Source organism: Hyposmocoma kahamanoa, unplaced genomic scaffold (assembly GCF_003589595.1).
Source record: "Hyposmocoma kahamanoa isolate Upper Pololo Valley unplaced genomic scaffold, ASM358959v1 79, whole genome shotgun sequence".
Lineage (NCBI taxonomy): Eukaryota > Metazoa > Arthropoda > Insecta > Lepidoptera > Cosmopterigidae > Hyposmocoma > Hyposmocoma kahamanoa.
The window spans coordinates 11,153,010-11,170,749 of record NW_020653993.1 but is presented as its reverse complement, the minus strand read 5'-3'; the positions used below and the strand labels follow the sequence as shown (position 1 = coordinate 11,170,749).

The 17,740-nt window shown below is 35.8% G+C and overlaps 1 protein-coding gene across 1 annotated transcript in view; it reads left to right on the top strand.

Annotated features, from left to right (window-relative positions):
* Positions 1–17,740, top strand: part of LOC113233559 (nephrin) — a 485,341-nt gene that overhangs the window by 459,458 nt on the left and 8,143 nt on the right. Inside the window, exons 12-24 of the mRNA XM_026468687.1 lie at positions 3,726–3,862; positions 4,527–4,680; positions 6,100–6,237; positions 7,225–7,389; positions 7,517–7,675; positions 8,295–8,426; positions 8,832–8,912; positions 9,187–9,469; positions 11,294–11,529; positions 13,183–13,291; positions 13,517–13,686; positions 15,448–15,618; positions 16,725–16,921. Coding sequence (XP_026324472.1) covers positions 3,726–3,862; positions 4,527–4,680; positions 6,100–6,237; positions 7,225–7,389; positions 7,517–7,675; positions 8,295–8,426; positions 8,832–8,912; positions 9,187–9,469; positions 11,294–11,529; positions 13,183–13,291; positions 13,517–13,686; positions 15,448–15,618; positions 16,725–16,921 — 2,132 coding nt within the window. The remainder of the gene's footprint in view (positions 1–3,725; positions 3,863–4,526; positions 4,681–6,099; positions 6,238–7,224; positions 7,390–7,516; positions 7,676–8,294; positions 8,427–8,831; positions 8,913–9,186; positions 9,470–11,293; positions 11,530–13,182; positions 13,292–13,516; positions 13,687–15,447; positions 15,619–16,724; positions 16,922–17,740) is intronic.

Sequence of the window (17,740 nt, the reverse complement as noted above, 5' to 3'; positions counted from 1 at the left end):
TGACTTTGACTTATTATTAATATTACATAACCACAGATGCTCAATTTTCAGTGTTATTGTCATTGACTTACAAATAAATGGACGACGGGTCTAATTCAAAAACCACGAAAAAAATGTCCCAAGTCAACCTATTTAAACGTAGTCACATGTAAAGGAATATGAAAAAGCTAAAACGTTGAATTTAAATTGTAATGTCATCGCAGTACTGTCTAATTATGCTTGCTTCGCTGTCAGTCGAACAAACGAAGACTAAAGCGTGAATGACGCTCTGTATACGATTTTAACGCCCTATAAGTTCGGACACTTTTTAGCGCGGACCCGACACGTCCATATAATTGTAAGTCAATGGTTATTGTAGTTTAATCCTTATAACCAGTCTTGTATGGTTTTCTTATATTGAAACTAATTCATAGGATATATACATAGTGAACGATTTATTTTATTATACAAAAAGCTACCAAGAAAGCAAAAGAATCTATGGAAGTGTGCAATTGAACCCGTTCAGTTGAACAAACAATGTCTACTCATCTTTTGCTGGTTTGGAGTGTAGGGATATAGGGCGTTAGTGAATGCTTTTTTGTTGCGGTTAGTAGTATTAACAACTGGCGTATTGAAAGTACATCACATTTAGCAAGGAAATTAAAGAAAATACGTAAAGTGGCAGTACTTCCCTGGACTAACTCTTTCACAAGGAGCTCTCTGCTACTAAAACATATCAGATCCGCCCCTGTCTCTTACATTCTAATGAAAATTCTCCTATAATCCCGTATCTTTTTGCGCACCCAAAATGCATTGCAACCTGCAACTGCAACAACAATTAGCAACGCAGAGAAAATTAAATGAAAAAGAATAATTTCAATTTGTTGTTGTTGTTCATCATCATCTTATTTAAGAGCCAGACCCTTGTCGGTGTAGCCTCCTCCAGTCTTCACGGTTTATAGCCAGTTCTTTGACCTCTTTATGGTTGTTTCCTATGATCTTCTTTTTATTTGTTCACTTTACGCCATTCTGGTCTTCTTCTCTTTCCTTTCTCTTCTATCCTCCCCTCAATTATCATTCTTATGAGAATTTGAGATTCGTCATTACGCAACAAATGTCCAAACATTCTCCCTCGTCTCCTCTCTATTGCATTCAAAAGACTTCTCCCCAAACCTTTCCAAAACTTCCTCATTTGATCTCTTTTCAATTCATTTTAATTTTTTCATTTGCCTCCAGGGTCACATTTCAAATGACTCCAATCTCTCTCTGTATTTATTTCTTATTGTCCATGTCTCGCATCCATACAGTGCGATACTCCAGAATCTCTTTTTTTTTCAATTGTATCGGTATTTTAGAGGTGAAAATGTGTTTTTTTATTATAGGAAGCCTGTTTGGCTAGATAGACCATGCCCTAAACCCTCTTAGTAAAGAAAATCCGCGTTCTACAGTGTGGCATATGTAAATTTATAAAAGATCAAAATAATAATATGTTCTAACTATGGTAAACGAAGTAACGTCAGGTTTATTAATTTAATACTGGAAATCGATTCTCCGATAACCGCAGCTCGTTTTAATGCTGGAGCTTAATTCGGTTACAATCTATATACAGGTTGTTAGTTGCCCTTAGTTGTTAAACTGTATTTCATTGACTGAAGAATACCCCAATATTTTGGTTACGTTGCACCAAAAACCCCCGAGTATTTCCAAAAGACCGAATCAGGGAGGTCTTAGACCAACGCAATTTTTATTTATTTATTTGTATTCAGATTACAAAGACCCTTAAATACATACCTTATTAATTATTATTTACAAGTATTGTCTGCGACGTGTGACGCAATGTGGGTGACCGGTAACCGGCCTCGGAAACTCATCCTTCATGAAAGTCGATAGATGTTGAGATGGTACTCTCACCACAAATTAATTAAAATTTACACTCTATCGGGACCCCCGTGAGACATATAACAACGTCGTCGGTATCGCTGGACGTAGTAAATGATGCCACTAAGGTTACCGCTGGTGTACTTCTATTTCTTTTCCACCTCTTTGAAACCGTCCTCGTCACACTGGTCAACTCTTCTCTGTGGTACTGACGACACAACTCCTGAGATGAGTGTCCGTTTCTTTTTCTTAATGGCCAGACCACAAGTCAAGAGATAGAGAGAACCTGTACAGTACAACAAACATGGCGTCGTAAAATCGGCTGAAAACTGTGTAATAAATGAGTCACGAATTTACTATCATGAACGACTGAGAAAGAATATACTCAGAGCCAGTCTTTTAGTAGCATAAGGGCGAGTTTCTCACAGCCGCACAGCGACCGCGTGCAACATGGCAAAATACGCTGTATTTATTGGGCCTTTACGTTTTAACTTAAATGAGCATCCCGGGCGGGCGAAACTGGCTTGGCTGACCGCGCGGTTGTTATGTATTGTATTGCCTAGTAAATAGAATTCAGATTCACCGTAATATACGTCAAATCGTAGCAACAGGGCGATCCGCGCGTAAACTTTCACGTCGTGTAACTAGGCGCTTAGAGTTTGTTAAAGAATTCATCCTGGGAAGTACTGCCATCTAAGCTATTTCCGAGTATTACTGCGCTCCAGTATTGAAGGGGTAAAATTACAAGAACATGAGATTTGTCAACTTATGTCTCAGGGTGACAGGCGCAGTGACAGTGCAATTGCTATGGACAGGCGTATCGCTTAGCGCCGAGCGCACGACTTGTCAGTCCCGTAACTTGGTCTCATTAAAAAGTCTATAAAAACCATACCCTACGTTTTAGTCTCGCTGTAATCAGGTCGAAACAACAAAACACATGCATTTTAAAGGAGCTTTATTAATATTAAAAATTAAACAGCACAACTGCAATATAAATTAAAAACGTTCAGAATTATCTCCATCATGAATAACGTACCGTTTTTGTCCCGCGTTCCGTTTCAGCAAAAAGATATGAAATGTGTCCCGTAAAGTCTCGTTTATTACTTGTCCCGTTTGTCCCGCGTTTTGTTCAACTGAAAATTAATGTATGTTACGAATGTTATGGGTTAGTATTGTATTGTTTTCATTATATTGTACTTGTTGACTTGTTTCATATTGGTTATATGTTATTTGATAATAAATGGTGGGTGTGGTGATAAGGTCACATTATTGTTTTCATCTACAACCAAAGAGGGCTGATCCAAGTTTATAAAAAACATTTGTTCTATATATTTTGGTCGAATGAGTTTGGACGTTTGATATGAAATACTCTATTGGTTATTTCCGTGATATCTGAAGCGTCATCATCCTTGGGGCATAAAGCATTAAAAAAAAGAACTAAATCTGAATAATTTCCTAATCATAATCATAAAAAAATAATCTCTATCTAACTAAACATGTACATTTATATCCGTTTTATTTACTGGTATTTGTCCTATGCATTTAATTGTCTATCTATATAGTATATGAATAATTGTACATTAACGAAACAATACGGCTAACGTCGGAAGCGTTATTGAAAGACGACTACCACGAAGTATATTGACATCAAATTGATATTTTCTTAAAATGGCTGGAGTGCGTAGTAAGAAGAATAAGAAGGCCTGTATGATAAGAATAATGAATATAAATAAAACAAGAGAGGTTTGTCAGGATCGTGCTGAATGGCACCGGTAGCTTTTGCCTACCTCAATAGGAATCCAAGGCCAGCGTGATCAAAATTTTAGTACTAAGTAAAAACTGACCATTCCATTTCTTTTGTCCCACAGACCCCCCATCAGCGCCTATGATCACTGGCTACATCCCCGGTACAACACTCGCAGCAGGAACTGTACAGAAACTATCATGTATCTCCACTGGGGGTAACCCATTGGCCACGTTAACTTGGTTCAAGAACGACAAGAAGGTAAGTAAAGATCAGGTCAATGAAATGAGTCATATTAAATTTGAGGATGTTATTTATGGCCAGTGCGGAGATATGGGCCCAGATTTATGGGCACAAATTAAGAATCCTTAGTAAGATGTAATAGTAGAGCGCCTTGTGAAAGACGTCATCCGGGGAAGTATTGCCACCATAGTAAGGGTGCTAGTGAAATTACAGGCATATGGGACTTGTCAATTTTATTTGATGTCTCAGGGTAATGGTAGCAGTGATAATGCCCCTCAGATCGTTGCAATTTCAAGCTCTAATGACTACCATACAACTTATTCGCCTCGTAACTGGATATTATAAAAAAAACAATGAAAGTAAGCGAAGTTAATACTTTTAATCCATTTAAAACTTGTACCCAATTATGTGAACTTTAGACGTATGCATATTGGATATGACGCTACTTCGACAGCCCGCAATTTCGTCAGAACGCCGCTCCGACTAAATAGCATGGAATTTGCCGAAGTTATGGCCTTTTGAAGCGGTGTTAAATGTAAGTGTTAGTTGAAGGTTTACAAAATTGAGTACAGAACAAAATGTGGTATGCGATTAGGTATACTATGAATTGTAATTTGTTAGGTGACGGTGAAAACCCTATTAGTTTCATTGTTCCAATATTCATATGTAGCATTTGTTCCAGATTCACTCAATAACGAAAACGACGGATAAATCCGTGTCAGCAGAGATATCAATTCTGACTAACGTAACTGACAATCTGGCGCAGTACCGTTGTGAGGCCACTAATAGTGCGACGGAAATCCCGCTATTTGAAACCGTCACGCTCAATGTGCACTGTAAGTATGAGGATAGTTTTGTAACAATTAATATTACAGTAAGTTTCTTAAAGTTTCTCCTTCATTTTATCGCGAAGCAGGATGTTAGCCGCTGAAAAGTTGCCTGGTCTTCGGTATTTTACAGGATATATTACGGAGAGTGTACGATAGAATTACACGATTTAATTCCGCCTTCCCCTTTCCATTGTCGGGAGACATCCAGTATATAACCAGAAATAGAGACGAAATGTCATTTAATTTGTTTGAAATCTATTCTGCCATATCATTACTGTGACAACTGCGCTCCGATTGGCTAGCCCGAGTTCGAAACAATTGACGTGTGTCGTCAACTGTATTACTTCAAATCGACCAGTTAACTTGAGCTATGCTATAATGGACGAAAATTGCAAAAATACACATTTAATATTTAATTACCTATGAAATGTGATTCCGTTTGTTTTGTAATTACATATTTTGCTGTTTTTCTCAGACCACCGAATAGAACAGCATGGCATTGTTAGGGATGTTATCTTTATTACAATAAATACAGAATATTTTTTGGAATATACGGAGACGTACACACAGGTCAGTAGTTGGACTGTCTATATTTCAGTGCAAACGAGAGTTGGTTTTTATAAGAGCTGTATCGCTAATGTGTTACCAGGAATACATGGCCCTCATTTCGTCTCTATTTCTGTTTATATACTCAATGTCGGACTAGATGTAGGCTTGGTTTCCACCCCTATGTTGTGGATATTCCTAAGATTCACACGAAGCGTTACGCTTCTACATTTATATGGCGAACGGTTATGGGGCGGAATTCCCTGCCTGCAGACTTGCTCCCTGAACGTTATAACTTGGATCTTTTCAAAGCGACAGTGACTAGACATTATTTAGGTGTGCATGCTCCATCGGCGACCTCTTCGTCACTTTCATCAGGTGAGATGGAGCTCAATTGCGCACTTACAATTCGTATAAAAAAATAATCTCCAAGGCTGACATAGCCACAGAAACTCGTATGTCTCAATCAGAGAAGCACAAAAGCTTTGCAGATGATGTAATGGCCTTTACTAAACCAAAAGAGTTTGGCTCTTCGGCAAATATTACCTTCGTTAGCCGCTTTACAACTTTTGCAGTTGAGATCTTTCCTATCCAAAGCTACCACAAATTATCTTTTTATCGTATCGATGCCATGGACTTTGCAATCGTGGCTAAAGGATTTGTCAATCTGCGTAAGATTCTCGCTGATTGTTATCAGATGTACAGGGAATATGAGTTCTACGTCTTACGTCGAGGCTCTTCTTTTGCACCCTACATCATAAATTATAAAAAAGCATTACAATAAGCTGTAGCTAAAGGTTCTGAGAATAATTGTATCTACTTCCAAGAAGCGCAAGTTGTAGCCTCTAGGACTGGATAATTATTTTTCTGTTTTAACAGTTGCGCCAGAGACCGTGAAAGTTCGTGTAGAACCAGATGAGTTGAAGCCAGATGTGGAAGCTACGTTGTTCTGCGATGCTGCTTCCAGCAATCCACCCGCCACGCTTTCTTGGTGGCGAGATGGTATTCCTGTTCAAGGTAAAACTAAAAACATCAAAATGTACTTTCATATTATTTCTTCAGCGATTGTTTCCTTGGACCTATGGATATTAAACTCGACCCAATCTGGATTGTTTTTATATATTGAAAACAACCAGCGTTAATCCAGACTAATATTGTAAACGCAAAAGTAACTCTCTGTTACGTGTTTACGCCCAAGGTTAACGTGATAAGTGGCTACCGCTGAGTGCGCCGACATCGGTGCAAGCGCCCATACAAGTCTTTTATTTATGAGCATTCGGCTCCGCACGCCTGCACACGGGCAACGTTATTTTCACCTCTCTGAGCGCGTGCTTAGGTTCCTTTTTCGTCATAGTAAGCGCGTGATGTCATTAGTCAGATTTAGTATGAGAGTGATGTATCTATTACGTAGTGACTATTAAATAATCAGTGCCTAAACTGCTGAACCAAATTTGATGAATTTTAGTATGAGAAGGATGAGAAGGATATAGGCTACATTTTCTCACAAAATAAACCTTAAAGGGAGTGGAATAGTGGATGACATTTTGTATTTTTTAAATAGTACGGTAGGCTAATCGAACAAATTATTCCACGTGGGCACCAGCTAGTAAAACAAGAAAATGAGATTAAGTTCAAGTCAGTTTTCCTTTTTTAATACAATTGCCCCGGCATTTGTGAATCGATTTTGACGATTCTTTATGTGTTGGAAAGAGGGAACCTCAGTATTAGTCCCATTTCAATTTGAAAAAAATATTCCACCTCTAAGAATGACAAACTAGGGGATGAAACCGGTTTCGCGTACTTTCCGGTAAACGATTTCAGTAAAACTTGCCACGTAGATGTAATTCCACGTACTTTTGTGGTCGTTTTTTACACACTTAAAATGTACAACGATAATAATCTATTTTATGAATATGTTATATTGCTTCATCAAACGGCTTCTCATCTCCCTGTACTTAGATAAGGTCAAATAGAACCAGCACTTCAAATCTTTCTACTTTTCAGGTTTACCAATGAAGCTAAAGAAAGGTCTACACGGTGGAACAGTGTCAACGATACAGCTCAAACTAAATATCACCAAGGATATGAATGGAGCCGTATATACTTGTCAGGCTATGAACGAAGCTTTGCAGAGAAGCGTGCATGATGCACTTGCGCTTAAAGTTCTTTGTAAGTGTTGATGATATTTAAAGTTCGGTTTCTAGATTTACATTGAATAATGACTAATTATGAGAAGATGTACAATAAAGTAGTAAGGATACTCTCAAATTTAACAAACTACCAATTTATTTCACAGTTGCGCCAATATTCTCGGAAGCAAATTCGGATACGACAGTGGGTGTTAAAAACGAGGCTTTGATTATAACGTTAAGTGCGAACGCCAATCCTGCCAGTATTACTTATACATGGACCAAGGATGGTCTTCCTATTACACAAGCTTCTTACAGTGGTCCCTGTAAGTTTTATAAGTTTAATAATCGACATTTTCTTTGTAATCTGTCAGGTCGGAAATTAGTTGCCATCTTTTCCCATCGGCTTACGCAAAGATCACATTTTTCGTCTACCAACTCTTTTGGAATTTTAAAATTTAATCCTTTCTTAGACACAAATACAGCTTTATGTAACAAGGGTCGCTATTGGTACTTCTGCCATCTACTAGCAAAACATCTTTTGTGACATTTTTTATTACTACACCATCCTTTCGTACACTACTAATTGGCACACTAACACATTAACTTTATTGTTAACCTATCAAACTCATCTGATCTATCTATAAACTATTGGTCTTCCGAAGGGATTACAAGTCTGTTTTGAAAGAAACTGTTTTTGGGCTTCATTAATACTATTCAATGGTTAGATTTAAGATTAAGTTGAAGTAGGCAGCTTCAAGAAAAGTTATTATTCAAGGGCTTCTTATTCCCAGAAATCAAATATTATTTTATTATGCCTTTTTTTAATAGTTATATTTTTTATATTTTATCATGAATTTTGAGTGATTTTAACTCATGATACGGTTATCACCAATAAATTATTTTATCTCATTTGTCGTTACTAATTCCACAACCTATTTCTAGCTGATAGAATAATCTACGAAGGCAACATGTTGAACATGACGCGTTTGTCACGACACGATGCAGGAGTTTATACGTGCGAAGCTGTCAACTCCCAAGGCGCTGCGACTTTTAATGTCACCGTTTCTGTTCACTGTAAGTATATTTCAATTAGAATCTACATTAAGTTGAAAAATGTCCTTTAATTGCGGCTACTACTGCTATTTGTGCTTTCGTTCCGGATGGGATGAATTCCGATCTAAAATCGATTATACTTATTTGTTTTTAAACAAACCAACATTTCGGGCTCTTTGCAGGTCCCAGGTCCCAGTCATTCCTGACCATGGTACTTGTAAAAAGCACAAAGCGTTGGTTTGTTAAATTTATTTTGTAACCAGCGAGTGGGTACAGCTTCTAATGCCTTTCAACTTTGCACTGTCATTTACTTCTGACTTGGCATCACCTTGGCTCTTAATAATTAGCACCATTAATCTATGTATCAGCATAGATATAAAATACTTTTACAACTTTTCCAAGATCAAAATTCCAATTTGGTTGTAGATCCCGCTGGTATCAAGTCAATATCTCAGAATGGGCTAACGAACCCAAATGAAGACACTATCCTGTCGTGCATGGCAACTGGTAAGTCAAGCACCAAATTTTAGAATAGATAATTACCTACTGAAGTATAGATTCTGACCAACTGAATATCCATTCCAGTTACTCCAATAACGCGCTCCATTAGTTAATGAATAGGACCAAATTGTTCCAATTTACTGCCTCAAATGGGCATTAATATTAGAGTAGTTATGAAGTACATACAAACAGACACAATGAAGTGTACGAAACTTTAATTTTAATATCCCTTAGTACTGCTATCAAATGTAAAAGGTTAAAATAAATTTAATTTGTACAGGTAATCCACTAACAGCAGAACATATAAGATGGGAACGTAAAAACTACAACATGCACTCTCGTACAATAACTTTCGAACCCCGAAATCTTACAAGCTATCTTCACATAGAAAAAGCGACCAGGGAGGATGTAGGCAATTTCCAATGCATTGTTGACAATGGTATTGGCGGAGAAACTCGACAAGATATCATGTTGTTGGTGAAATTCAAACCGGAAATTGATAATTCACCGACATTGGCGAAGTCTGCTTCTAACACTGGACAAGTTGGAAAATTGACTTGCAAGTAAGTATATACGTTTTCTATGTAAAGTACAAGTAGCAGAAAGCAACAAGTCAACGTAAACCTAGATAACTTTAGTTTTGTTAAACGAAACGTAATGCAACCCGAGAAGTGGGCTAACGTCGTCACTTCTTGGGTGTACGAGGATGGAAGGCGTTGCCGGTACTATATTGGTTAGTTTACAAAAGAGTGATTAGGAAATTGCCAAAGACAGGGATAGTGGAGGATTGGAGGAGACATTATCCCAGCGGAAGGACACCGCTGGTTAATAATAAAAACGCATGAAACAATACAAAACCAAAACATTTCGCAAATATGAATTAATTACTTCTATTGCGAGTTATCTTGTGGTTCCTATAAACGACCATTTTCCCTTTATTCCTGTATGCATTGTAGAAAGTGACTTGTAGTCTATGTAGTAGATTGCAGCTTTACTGCGATTACTAACCCGACTACTAAGCTTGGCAAATACGGCTAAGTGCCCCGTTTGCATATTGTCCCCTAATTTGTGCTAAAGCACAAACGGACGGGCCTTGACAGAAACAAATTAGTTAGACAGTTAGATTCATATTGATTGGATTTCATATTGTGATGATATATTTATTTATATTTAATAAGAAACTGTTCAGTCCCACAGCTGAGCAATGTCCTCATTTTACATTGATTCCGGTTTTGAGCAATATCTTACCTTGTCCTTAAAATCATTAAAATTGACCTTAATTACTATCACCGCATTTAAATTAGTAACTGACTTATTTGAAAGCCCATATGATATTAATAACAACGACGTTGGAATATAATAGAATAGACATTTATTGCAACGCCACAACACATAGATACGAAAAGAAAATTATAACACAGACAAGCAAAACAAAATAAAAAGAATTAATAAACAACATAAAAAAACAATAAAACAATTTAAAATAAGACAAAAGTAACAAAAAACAAAATATAACGACTACAAATGTTGTACTGTCATTTGTGCGGTTATGGCGTACGCAAAAGTACTTCATTCAGCATAAGCTACAGCCATAATTGACCGTTGCACTGGTTTTCAATTAACCCATCAACCGAGATGAGTGTTACACCTAGTTTAGTCTGTTAAAGTGCATATGATTAAATGTCTTATACACTTTCAATGTTTGTATGCCCAATATTTGACCGGACACAGTGAAACTATATTTATTTTGTTGCATGCCAACTTTATGCAACCTGTGTTTTCATACATAAATTAATAATCAAAACCCAAAAGTTTTACTTTTCCTACGTATTTATTTCTTTGCAGTTCAGGTTTATATATTTTTCCTACTTCATCTGTGGTTATATCAAATCGTACCATTTCATCACATAAAAAAGTAACCAATTAAGTAGTAAGTACAGTTGCTGGTAGCTGTAAAGGTACCCGGTTGAAGAAAAGCTTTCATAGATTTCTCACAGATGGCGCTAGGACTGAAAAGTCGTTAAAATCAAAACAAAGATCTGTAACAAGCACATAGAAGTACTTGTGATGTCCACTGGTTCGTTCCGTGGCTTAATTGGCATAGCGTCCGATACGGTTCGCTAGGAGACCCTGATTCGAATTCAGCTGGATCGAAGGATGTTTTTCCGTTTTTGTATTAATAATTATAACAATCCAATTTCACAAAAAATAATTGAATATAATGAAACATCCTAACATTCAATAAACTTAATTAGTATTGAAGTAATTTCGGTCGCAAAATCTTTGAACCTGAAAAGATGTCATTTTGCAAATGTGGCCTTCTAATGTGGAGTAGTTATTTACATAGATGATGATAATATTACAACATTGTTCATATGACATTCCAGATGCAAAGCAGTTCCAGCACCAAACTTCACCTGGTCTAAAAACGGAGCAAAGCTTCCTGTGAACACATCAACAAAATACTTCGCAGAATTCCATAAAGTTGATCCGATTACTTACATGTCCGTGCTGTTAGTGAACGACGTGTCTTCGTCTGATTACGGCAATTACGAATGTGGCGTTAGAAATGACTTGGGATTTAGCACTACATCTGTTAAGTTGGATATTACTAGTGCACCAGGTGAGTTTTATGAGCTTCAAAATTTGAATTCAGGAATGTTAAATCCCGTTACGTAAATCTCGTTGTGATTTACATCGAGAAATTCGCAGTTAATAGGTCCCCAATTGTACGAACGCCTACCCACAAACTTGACTGAAACTCCTTTTATTGGATAATGAATACTAAATTCTATTCTTATTTCACGTCATTGTATTTTGACAATACCTTGTGTTTATTTATCTTTTTTAGTTTAACCGTGGTTATACTACTTTATTTTATATTATTATTTATATTAGTGACGATTACATCATTATCTCTTGACATTATATTTTATTGGAAGCCGTGATAGCTTAACGGTTTGACTTATCACCTCTCAGAGGCCGTGGGTTCGAATTCTCGGAATATATTTGCAAAATTTAATTTGAAATTTACCATGACTTTTGGTATATTAATTTGGTATGTTATATGGTAAATAAAACATCGTGATGAAACCTGCACGTCGAAGAAGGTTCACAATCCGAATTGGGCCAGCTTGGTGGACTATAGCCTAAACCTTCGACTGCGCGAAGACCCGTACCCAGCCGTGAATATGAGACGAATAAATGGGTTGATGAGATAATATAATTTAAATTGTAATATTGTGACATAGATAATGTGAAACAAATAAGTCTTAAAAATAATTGTATTCTATTCATAATCATCACCATCATCATCGACAGCCCAACTGTGAAGTTTGCAATAGATTGTGCCACCACAATCTTGCTCTAGTTTCACTCATATACAACCCACGACTTTTACGATGTTGACTACTCGTCTCGCTTCGGAACGTGTCACGTTTCTACTTTTATCTACTTCATTTATTACTACAGTAGTAGTACGTGGTTTATAATACTCACACTAGTAAATCTCCAAAATAAGGCAGTGGTTTTTCATAAGCCGGTTATTTTGCTTTTTTGTTTTAACTATAATTTATAATTGGTTGTAGATTTATTTTGCGTTCTTGTCAATTTCATATACTTTACTTGAGAATTCTTGAACTGTTATAATGTTTAAATTTTCATCCCTTTCTGCTTTTAAAATGCATTTTTTTCAATAAAGATTGAGTAAGGCTGTAACTAAACTAAATCGATGTTAAAAGATGTTAATTGAATATCTCCTTTATGTTTAATTCTTATTTACTTAATGAACCATTTTATATTCTCACTGTTTGATCCATTAATGCGCGTATTTAGGAAACTTAATACTAATTGGGAACATAGTTTGGATTCAGTAATTTACGTAATTTCCTTTTGACGTTTTACGATTTGTGTTGACAACTTTGAAGGACAATGATACCCTCGTTCTGAAATCCTGAAACCCTTGTATTATATGACCTTTTTTAACGACCGCTGACAACGTAATATTCGTGTGTAGATAACTATCGGGTGAAATATCGATTTCAACAAAGCCTTTAACTCTTTCGGAAGTAATTATAAGCCAGTGTGCTTGTACGCCTATTAGATTAATATTCACTTTCATTAACTGTATAAGGAAAATGTTGTAAATACATAAAATATTTGTAAATCGCAAAGAAAATTGGGTCAGTGCGGTTAACCAAGTTTGACCCAAAAACCTTGCCTTGTAGGACACAGTGCATAAGAAAAACATTTATAACAAATTTTTATTTGTTTTCAGATCAAGTAATATCAATGACTGTAACAAATGTAACACACAACTCCGTTTCTTTGAAATGGGAGCCCGGTTTTGATGGCGGATTACCTTCGTGGTATAGGATACGATATAGGTAAGAATTTGTATCATGAAATAGGCACATATACATCAGACTGAGGCACGGGAAGTCGTATAGATGCGCCAGGCTTTGTATTTCGTTAGTGTATTCTACGTTGTACTCCAAAGAACACCTTACCGAGTTTGTTAGTCATCAGTGAGCCTAAAAACATTTCGATTTCTAGTGTAATTTTTTTGCGTATGAAATAACTTTAGCCTAAAGTATGTTTTATTTTTTCAGAAAAATCTACGATGATTCATATAAATATGAAGATGTTACACCTAAAAACGCTACTACTTACACCGTTAGTGGTTTAGAAAGAAATACAGACTATGTTTTCTCTATTATGGCATTGAACAAGATTGGACAGAGCAAATATAGGCCTGATGATACGAAAACTACTACACTTAGTGAGTTTTTAATGTTTTTGTTTATATTTTTTTCAGGTTGTTTTGTATGAAAAAAGCTGAATAATTGGTAAACGTAGCATTTTTTAAATGTAAAACCATATAATATACTATAGTATCACAAATTTTATGATATTCAGTATAATGTTTTTTTTTCATGCAATACAAATAGCCTATATAAAATATCATTGATAAAGTTACTCGCTATACAATATATGCATAACGAAAAACGTGGTACAAACATAGATCCTTGAGGAACACCAATCTTCCTTGATCGTTAAAAATATAAAATATCCATTTAGGTTTGTATGTGATAAAGTACATCATCGGACAGAAAACCAGGAAACAGTTCTTGTGCTAAATTAAGACAAAATAAAACACAATTGCAATCATATTGTGATAAAAACAAGCAACGAACTCAATGGGAAGTAATTCTGAAACGAAAGATAAATCAACAACACATTCAAATTCAAATTAAGGAAAAATGTATTTTTACGAAATATTCTGTTCTTATTAAGTTTAAATACAAGTACCCTTTAAAGCTTCTCGTTTATTTTAGAATAATTAGTGAAGCTTTTTTTACATTCTGTCATGAAAGTCAAAATATTGTAAAAGGCTACCCTTATTTTAAAGCACCCTTGAATATACTTGGGGATTTCGTCTTTACAATGAATTCTTTTTTATAAGTGGCAGTTTTTATCTACATAATGTATAAGCGTAAATTCAGATCTCCCAGTGAGTTAGATTGCAACTTTTACTAAGATCTACTTCTTTATGAATAATAGACACGTTTTTGCTTATAATACGTAACCGACGATGGTACGCATCTAAAAATGTCTTAAATATGGTTAGCTTAGGGCTATTTAACTATAGTTTTCGGGAAACATTGATGCCGGTAGTGTATTCCAATACTTTGCCGCGTTACTATGACTTTACCTGACTTTTGACAGTTATGAAAAATCCTTGTTTTAGGAGATTTCTTTATTATTTAATATACAATTATAAACTAACATCGATATACAAAAACATAATGAAATAGAATATACAACATTTCAGACTTGCCAAATCATTGAAACAGCATATTATGAAACCGAACAACTTTCTCAATGGTAATGCTTTTAAAATCATGATAAAGACAGCAGTTTCATACATTTGGCTTGAGTAGGGTTACATGCCATTCCAGAGACGGGTATGTTTCTTTGTACTGAATACGTCATTAAAACGATGTTAGCTATCAACCAGAACCTTATACTGCGGATCCTTCTTTATGAAGAGGTCTACGTAGTTGGCTATTATTATTATTAATATAAACCAATAATATAAATACTTAATATACAAATTGTTTTATTCCACGCTGCACAGACGTAATCCCTTCATCAGTGCAATCGTCATCTGAGGAATATTCCTCGTACCATGTTCCTGGAGTATTTATAATAACGGGGACAATAGTTGGCACAGCACTAATTTTGCTAAATGTACTGCTGATTGGATTCTGTCTGCATCGACGGACCAATAAAAGGATTCGAGGTTTGATTTTATAGTGATGTGCCTACAACGAATTATCAATGTGTATTGTTTGTAGTGGTGACATTTTTTGTTTTTTTTTTACTGACAATGTCATTTATGTAACAATGTGAATCGGAAATTGAATTTCAAAATTTCTCTTCGTTAAAACAAAAATAATCACCACCTAATTTTTTTTTATTTCAGCTTGTAGCATTGTTTTTCTTTTTTTGCTAATTTTCTTTTTTTTTTCATTACCAGCTTCAACGGAAGCAAGTGAAATTAATGTAGTAACCACAGAGTATGTAGAGTCATCAGATGTGTCCAAATCTGTAGTTATCTACGCGTCTATCACTGGTGCTATTTTAGTTCTTGTCAATGCCGGTTTAGTTGCTTGCTTTGTTTGGAAACGACGTGTTAGGCATTTGAAAGGTGAGTTTCTCTATTTTGCATTTTTTTAAAATTTATGTTGGTAGTATTTCAATGTAAGCTTATTGTTATTACCGTTTTATCTTCTGTAAATAGTGTGTCAACATTTTAAGTGGATATATTTTCTGTAATTAATATATCAATCATGCTGTAATACTAATACAGTGTATAAAGTATAGTCTACCTTTTTTAAAGATAGAGTAAAATGACGTTTGCAGGGTTGCCAGTTTTTATAAAATTTTAAGTAGTCGTAGTAGTAGCAACTACATGCTGTCGACAGTTTTATCGATAGACTGTGAATGAAGTTAAAATTTTCAAAATTGTCTGAATTATAAATAAGACGACTTTGTTCTGATTAATAATTGCGGTATTATAATAATAATAACGCACACACTCAACATAGCCCCGCACTAGGGAAACCCTGTGTCGCGGGTGCCATGGACACACAAATAGACAACCACAAATTACATCCAAACTCACGAGAGAAATAATTGTAGGCCATACAAATATTTCTCCCGGCCCGGGAATCGAACCTGAGACCTCTGCGTGGCAGTCCGGTATGGTAACCGTTCGGCCACGGAGGCAGTTTAAGTATTGATTTGTTTATTCTTATTTTGACAGTTAGACTACTAATATCGAACTCAATTTTTATTTATATTAATGAGGACACGCGAATTTGTTTATAATAATATATATTAATGTTATTAAATATTGATATAAATTGTAAAATATATCTCGTCTTTGTATTTTTCAAAAGACATAGTTCTAAATATAGTGTATGACAAATCATATGAACCTGTACCCATGCATTTATTGCATAAGTTGAAACAACATTCAGTCGATAGTCGATGGAATATTTATCGACTGCAATCACTAGCTGCTTGTAAGCTGGCAACACTTTGCGCAATGAACTGTCATTTTACTCCATCTCCAAAAAAGACAGACTATAGTGTAAATTCATAAAAAACTAGATTCCATTATTTTTACCTGTAACTCAAAGTCTGTTCTCGAGGAAAAAAAACTTGTTGTAGATAAAAATAGTTTACCAAAACCGTTTATAGATCTTTCGTAAAGTGTACTGTTAGTCATTAATTGTTATTTTTCCTTAGAACAAGCCGGACAAGCCTCAAAATCAGCAACCATAGAAATGTACGCGCCATCGTCCTACAATGACACAATGACAGGCGAGACCCTATCATCAGTGTCAGAGAAATCTGAAACCTATTCTCAAGACGACAACGACGATAGACCACCACCACCGATACCTGAAGTACCTTTAATGCCGAATAGACATATGTTAAGTCAGGTACGTGGCTTCGTTGTGTTACTTAATTACATATATGAATATTTTTACAGCTTTTTTTTCATAGGCTACACATTACAATGGCAGCTACAAGATAAATGAGACCAAGCCAATATCATTATAACGTTTTTACGTGTGCAGGAATATTACTAACACTCCTGCGTTTTGCTCTTTCTTTTGTTACCACACAGATTTATTAAAGTTTAGAGCGATCTATTTATATAATATTTTTGTACGAAAGTAAAATCTGGTAAATTATTATCAAAAGACATGGAACAAAAGTTGTTGCTTGTATTGTTTGTTTGTCGTGGCGGGGAGGCTCTAGTAGCCGTGGTCGATTTCATCCCACGGTGAAGCTAAGAGGAACCCACGGGGCCGGCCGATGGTGCTAGGCTGGCCCGAGGAGGAGGGCGTTCCGCGCGGGGCTCGTCTGATCAGCGGGACCCCGCGGATGCGCGTTGGGAGGAGGGTCGCGGGGGGAGAGACGTTACGAGCGAGCTTGTTACAGTATTACAAATAACTCCATATGTTTTATCATTAACTCTTTCTGTTCTTCGTATCGATTTTCCTCAAGTATATAATTTGGTCTACAGCATTTAAGAAATTACTTAAATTACTGCATTTCTAAGAGCACCCCACATTCTTCCCCTATATTTTTTTATGATTTTAAATAATGGAACTTATAAGTGCCGGGTGATAAGCGACACACCTACTAATAACAGTAGCAGTGACACTCAAAGCTTTAAATCCCAAATATCTGTGAGGTTACCTATCAGAAGTCCAAAATGACATTTTCCATAAATAACATTTGCTGGAATTTTT